The 7095-nt window shown below is 50.3% G+C and overlaps 1 protein-coding gene across 1 annotated transcript; it reads right to left on the minus strand.

Moving 5' to 3' along the window:
• On the minus strand, nucleotides 1-5570 carry LOC121445071 (zinc finger X-linked protein ZXDB-like). The gene has a single exon (XM_041647061.1). It carries the CDS (start codon nucleotides 5427-5429, stop codon nucleotides 2874-2876), a length of 2556 nt encoding a protein of 851 aa, XP_041502995.1. The 5' UTR covers nucleotides 5430-5570; the 3' UTR covers nucleotides 1-2873.
• Between the last annotated feature and the right edge of the window lie 1525 nt (nucleotides 5571-7095).

Below are 7095 nucleotides of genomic sequence, written 5' to 3' on the forward strand. Positions count from 1 at the left end.
TTCATGTTTATAAATTTACTTTATTTTCATGACTTGTGTATTCAGCTCATCCTTGACAGACTTATTTGCCAAACACAAAAATAGTGGTCTATTTAAGAACTTTCAAACGAATAACACTTTTGAAATATATTTTATGAATACAAATAGCTTCAACACAAACATGGAAAACTGTCAAATGGGTAGACAAAATAAAATTCTAAGCATTTCTTTGATTTATAAAAGTATGCCTACTTTTCATTTCACTAAATGAGTACAACCATTTTTAAAATATTTGTGAGTATCTGTGGGTATGTATAAATACCAACATACACACAACAAGGAAACATTTCATAGTGGCAAATTTTTAGTGCATTTCCAAAGTCTGTCATCCATAAACATCTACATGCAAATGCTACTAGACTAGTACACTAGAACAAATAAGAAAGGATTAGCAGAACTCCCTGGCAAAAAACTTTTTAAATAGAAATAATGAAACAGAATTCACTTCTCATTTGAACAGCATAAAAATAATCTCCTTTATGTGTTGAATTATATATACACACAGTATTATTTAAGCTCAGAAAATAGCTTTTTACTGTCCACACAGAACTACAGTATACACTCAGTGAATGCTAGCACTGAAATAAAATGTGCCATGAGGAAAATAGTGAAGGGATGGTCACAGGAAAAATATCTACCCATTAAATAAAGAAAGAAAGTAAAAGAAAGATAAGGAAGAACTGGGACGCATAGGCAAGGGATTAGACTATAGAAAAATAAGCAGAAGCTAACAGAAACCAATTAAGTTGGAACAAAGCAGCCACTTATGACAGAGGAGAGTGAATCTTGGAAGCTGCAAACAGGAGAGGTGAAAAAAACTTCTTTTTCTGTGAAGCTATATATAGAACTGTCAGTCATAGCCGAAACCAGTTGGAATGTGAGTTGGCTAAACTATAGTATGAAACATGCACAGACTTTGCTAAAACTACTTCACAGGGTTGCTCTGAACAAAAATAAAAGACATAAGTTATGGAAATATTCCATAAACTAAAAATGCTATACTCTCTGTACAGTGTTTACACAATATTGAGATTCAATCTTTCACATCTTTCAATCTGGAAAACTATAAACAATGTTCTCTTCAGATCACAGAGGATATGATCACCCTCTGCTCCTTTATCAGATGTTGAAAGAATCAGAGGCTCCACAGTCACAGAGAGAAGCCTGATGTTAGAAACAGAACAAGGATGCTGACAGACTAATCAAATGGAGAGCATGGCGATAATCACGTGGACACTGTTCCCATAACTATTTGGGAGAGAAAAATATTCAAGTTAAGAAAGAGACCCTTTCCTGTTTCATTCTAAAACCCACAACACTTTATTAACTTAAATATCAACAGGACTGAATTAAGACTATTTTTCCTGAACAACACAAAAAACTGAGATTGTAAAAAGAGCATATGAAGTCATGAAAATGTACTGAAATACATACTTTTTCTTACGTGTTGAAAACTGTCTGAGAAAAAAAAAGGCTAGGGAATGTTTAGTCATGTGCATACACACGAATCAGTAAACAGGAAACTGACTTTAGTGAGACCAGTACCTCCAAGAGAATCTCTCCAATACCACAGAGCAATAACTGGACCCTGAGTATCTTTTATGACAAAGTCCTAGACCGCAATTCCACAACACAGCCTCCTACTACCATCAAAAGCTGTCTGAAATAACAACAATGAAAACAGCCAACACAAATCTCTTTGTTACTTTGTCTTGTTAGTTTACCATCATTTCAGGGAATATTCTGGCACTGGATAATACTTTATTACATTTTCTGAAGTGTTCTAAACATCTCCTCTTCCCCTAATTGGTAAGGATTGTACATGAACAATTCAATATATTAGAAGCAAAAGTAAGAACAAACAAACGTCCTGACCAGTAAAGTCTCTCAGTATCACCAAAAGAGAAAGGAGACAGCATAAGCAAATTAATAAAAGAGCAGAGGGTGATCTATAAAACATTCATGCAAAAAGAATATTTAAATATGATCAAGTCATTAACTACTAAATTAGGAAAACTTAGGAAACACAAAGGACACAATCAGTAAAAATTAGATGAGATGTGGCAAATTCTACTCAAAAATAATTATTTTCAATGAAAAGATTCTTAAGAAAAGAGGGAAAATGGGACATAGAAGTTAAAATAATTTCAGAACGTTAAAGAATATTAAACCGGGAAGCATTTATGTGACAATATGAACTTAAAACGGGTATTAATTGATATAAAGAAACTATTACAATAATTTTTTTCTAAAGACCAAATGAATTCTGAAGATCAGTACTGAATATTTATGAATAAAATAAAATCTGGAGCTCCTTGAAAATACTAAAAGAGGAAAAAGATAAAAACAAATAATATGATACATGGATTTACAATTGATGAAGTCAAGTGCAAAGTATATATTCACTATTACATAATTTAATTTACTTTATATTCAAAATAAGAGCATATCATTATTGGGCTGTCACAAAAAAATGTTAAGGAAAAAAAAAACACTTAATATCCAGAGCCTAAAGTCCTGAAAAGAGAGTAGAAGCCATCTGACCAAACCACCTCCTTTAGAAGGAAAAGAAAACATTAAGGCTCAGCTAGGTTGGGAGACTTGCTGAAGGTCACAGAACTCATGAGTTCCAGGCCCAGGATGAGAATGTAAATCTCTAAATTTGTAGTCCACAGACGCGTTCCTCTGCAAAGCAGCAAGAAACGACTGCACAGAAGCACTCCTTCCAGAACGGCCTCAGACCAGAGTGTGATAAAAGTGAGCCGCACGGCAGGGCACGACAGGGCAGGGCAGGGCAGGGCAGGGCAAGGCTGGGCAGGCAGGGCAGAGTAGGTTCATACCAAAAACGGGGTGCCAGTCATTGTGATGAGATCTGTTTCTTTCTGAGAACCGTGGCTTCCCATTGGGTTGGAGAATCCAAACTGGGTCTCTTCCTCGTGCGCAAAGAAGTCAGAGTCGGGATGCACGTTCCAGTCGGCTTTGGCAGGGGTCAGCAGTTCTGAGACACTGTTTTCACAAAGCTTGCTGGAGGGAGTCAGAGCTTCCGTGTCCACGGTTAACTTATTGCTGGGTGTCAAAGCTTGGGGCTCCAGGCTTGAGTTTTTCAGGGCCAGGGAGCCAAAGAGCCCCCCCACGCTTCCCCCGGGGACATCGTCCATGTCTAAGGGGTTCTGCTGATAAGCGGCCACCGAGGTTCCGAAGAAGAGAGAGGTATCCAGTCCCTGGGGAAGGTCACTGGGGGCCCTCTGGGCCCGGGGGTCCGCCGCTGGCCCTAAGGAATGGTTACTGTTCTCGGCAGGGAGACCTCCTGCGAGAGTGGAGTTCACAGAGGCCATGTCAATAGTCAAGATGCCAGAGTTGACCAGGGCCGTGTCCAGCGCCGCGGCAGAACTGTGGCCGGGCACATCCGAGAAGAGAGACACCAGCTCGGGGCTGCTGAGATCGCTCTGCCCCTGGCTGGCCAGTTCACTGCTGGGCGTGAGAGAGTTGGTGGCTTCGAGCTGGCCCAAGAGGTCCTGGCTGAGCTTGTGCCTCTTGGCCATGTGGGTCTTCATGCTGTGCTTGGACGTGAAGAGTTTGTTGCAGGTGGAGACCGGGCATCGGTTCTTCCAGGTGCCCACGTCCTGCAAGTGCTTCTTGGAGTGGATGTAGAGGCTGCTGCGGGCAGAGAACCTGGCACAGCAGCCTTCGACGGGGCACACGAAGGGCTTCGTGCCCAGGTGGGTGATGCTGTGGCCCTTGAGGTGTTCGGCCCTGGTGAAGGACTTGCCGCAGCCCTCCACGGGACAGGTGAACCTGCGGTCGTCTTCGTGCTTCCTCTTGTGTCGCAGGAGTTTGGACATGCTGGTGAAGTTCCAGCCACAGCCGTCAAAGTCGCAAAGGAAAGGCCGCTCTCCCGTGTGGCTCCGCAGGTGAATCTTGAGGCGGCAAGCCTTGTCGTACTGCTTGCTGCAGCCTGGGAAGGAGCAGGCGAAGAGTTCCTGTTCCCTGAAATGGGCGCGGTTGTGAGAGAACAGGGCACTCACGGTAATGAAGGTCTTCTTGCAGCCGGAGAAGGCGCACTGGTAAGGCCGCTCGGGCTCGAAGTGGCTGCGCTGGTGGCTGCTGAGCTTGGCCTGCGTGGGGAAGCTCTCCTCGCACACCTCGCACTTGAAGGAGTTCTCCTGCTCGTGCCCCTTCATGTGCGCCTTGAGGTTGTACACGGTGGTGAAGCTCTTGCCGCAGCCCTCCACCGGGCAGCCGAATGGCCGCAGCTTGTCGTGCGACTGCAGGTGCCTCTTGAGCTTGTAGGAGGTGGTGAAGGTCCAGCCGCAGCCGCCCAGGGGGCACTTGAAGGGCCGCTGGCCCTGGCTGCTGCTGTGCGTCAGCAGGTGCACCTTCAGCTGGTGCTTCTTGGCGAAGGTCTGGCCGCACTGCGCCTCCGGGCACAGGTAGAGCAGCACGCCCGGGCCCGGGCCCTGGCTCTGGCCCGGGCCGAGAGGCCCGCGGGGGCTCTGGGCGGCGGCCGGGGCCTCGGCCTCCTCCTCCGGAGGCGCCAGCGCGGGCGCGGGTTCCGCCGGCTCGGCCAGCAGGACGTCGGGTGGCAGCTCGGGGCAGTCGCCCAGCTGCGAGGAGCCGGCGGCCGCGGCGGCAGCGGCGGCTGCCGCGGCGGCGGGCGGGCAGCCGGCCTGCGGGCCGTCCGGGCCGCCGGGGCCGCCGGGGACCCCGGGTTGCGGCTGCGGGACCGGCGCGACCCCTGGCTCCCAGGCGGGCAGCGGGGGCGTGGTCAGGGTGAGGAAGCCGTTCTCAAAGCTCAGCAGCAAGTCCTGGTTGTGGATGGTGATGGTGCCCGCGAAGGCCGCCGCGGGGCCGGGGCCCGGGCTCGGGCCCGCCGCGGGGAGCGGCGACGGAGCCGGCGCGGCCGACGGGCGCCGGAGCCCCGGCTCGGGCCGGCCCGCGGGGTTCGCCACGCCGCTCGCACGCCGCTCTGGCCCCGGGCCTGTCCCGGCCTCCTCCCTCCGCACCGGCCCTCCGGCCTGCTCCGCGCCCGCCGTTTCTACGTCGCCACCCACCGGGTCGAGCAGCAACAGGAAGAAGTCGTCGCCGCCGCCGCCTCTGCCTCCTCCTCCTCCGCCGCCGCCGCCGCCGCGGCTCCGGGGATCCGGCCTCGGCGCCAAGCGGTTCGCGCTAGGGCTCGGGCCCAGGCCCCGTGAGGCCCTCTGGGCCTCTGCGCTCCGCGGCCCCGGCCCGCCATCTTGGGCCCCCCGGAGCAGGAGGAGGCGGCGCGTGGGGGCCTGACAAGCCAGAGAGTCCGGGGCTCCGGGCACCCCGCCGCCACCCGCGGGGCAGCAGCCGCCGCCGCCGCCGCCCTGTGGTGTCCCGCGAGCCGGGAGCAGCCTCGGGATTTCCATCTCTGCCTTGGTGAGGCTAGGCTGGAACCAGAGCCGAGGCGGAGGCGCGACCCCGCCCCCTGCCGCGGGCCCGAACACGTTCCTGAAAGGAAAAAAAGTGCAATGCGCAGAAACTGGCCCTATCAGATATTAAAACGTATTTAACGCCACACTGATTTAAATATTCTGGTACCATGTCTCTGGAGCACCAGAGACGGCCCAGAGGCAGAGTCTGGCGCGGGGAAATAACTTCCACACTTGGCTTACAAAGTAACCGAGGTCTTCCCAAGTGCAGGGAGAATGACAGTTCCTCCAGGAGACTGCTGAGGCTCCCACACACCCAGCCAGGGAGGGCGACCTGAACCCCTACCTCCCAGTGGGCAGCAGATCAGCGTCCTGTGGCCCCTCCCGGAGCTCAGCCTCTTCCCTGGATCTTCTCCTGCCTTGGAAGTTGTGCACTGCCTAGGAGAAAACTTCGGACAGGATAAACTGTATTACCTGCAGGAAATGGACTACCTTAAGGCTGCTACCACTTCTGCTGGAGATGCCTACTCCAAGCACACACACACACACACACAGAGAGACATTCACTCACACCAGTTCCGAGGAGATGCCCACTCCAAGCACACACAAACAACACACTCTCACTCACATCATTTGAGAAGGTGTCCGCAACAAACGCACACAAACAGACATACACACACACAAACACACGCACGCACACACACACACACACACACACACACACACACACACACACACCATTTCTGAGTAGATGCCTGCTACAAGCGCACACATACACTCCTCGAAATTGGTTCCTGTGAGCCATGTCCTGGGTCTAAGTTTTTCACATAGTTGGTCTTTTGTCCTTCTGGGGCAGGAGTCAGGAGAAGAAATGGGGCCAAAACTGACTGGCACCCTTCCACCTACAGTTGTGGAACCTGGCAGTTGAAGCAATTGATAGTGGAATCTGGAAAGTCCAGGCAGCTCCTCAGATCTCCCTGCTTGGAATGCTGTAGGGTGCAATTCCATAAACAATGCAGTTTATATGGAGCTATAGAGTAGAAACCATACCACATGTTTCTATTTGTGGATCGCTTCTTCTGCGTTGTATTTTATGTGCCAGGCCCATCCACGTACCCTCTCAAGGCCATATACTGTAAATCCTCGCCATCATTAACTTGCACTCAACCATGGGCTTAGGGCACGGTGACCGTGTCCCACCATTCTACAGTAAACGCACAGAGAGGGTCTTTCCCCTGGTTTTATTGTTATCATGAGCATTTTTGTGTCTTCATCAGAAGCCTGTCTACTCTGTGACTGTGCACAGCACCAGCTTTACAAAGTGACAAACTGGGCTCTTGTCACGGGGAGGGGGTGTTGCTATCAGAGACAGGATCTCAGAATGTCCCAGCCTCTATTCTGTTGCAAGTGTCCTTTCCACTAGTAACACAGAAACCCTTTTGCATCAGGTACACCAAACATCCAAAGAATTTTCCCATCTGAAGGTGATCGGTGCTCAGTTTAGTACTCTCTTCTGTGCAAGGCCTGGTACAAACTGGACTCCTTAAGCTGCATAGGTTCTGGTTCCCATTTTGTGACTGCTGATCTAATTTAAACTGCAGTCCTGTGTGTAGACACAGTATTACCTTCAGGGCCTTGTTGCTTGAATTTTACCTGCTGTGTA

The sequence above is a fragment of the Microtus oregoni genome, unplaced genomic scaffold, assembly GCF_018167655.1.
Source record: "Microtus oregoni isolate MIOR12 unplaced genomic scaffold, Mior012 000155F_ref0000269, whole genome shotgun sequence".
NCBI classification, from domain to species: domain Eukaryota; kingdom Metazoa; phylum Chordata; class Mammalia; order Rodentia; family Cricetidae; genus Microtus; species Microtus oregoni.

Bases quoted from the DNA above. Each gene is read 5' to 3' on its own strand.
- LOC121445071 (XM_041647061.1), bottom strand. From the start codon at position 5,429: ATGGAAATCCCGAGGCTGCTCCCGGCTCGCGGGACACCACAGGGCGGC.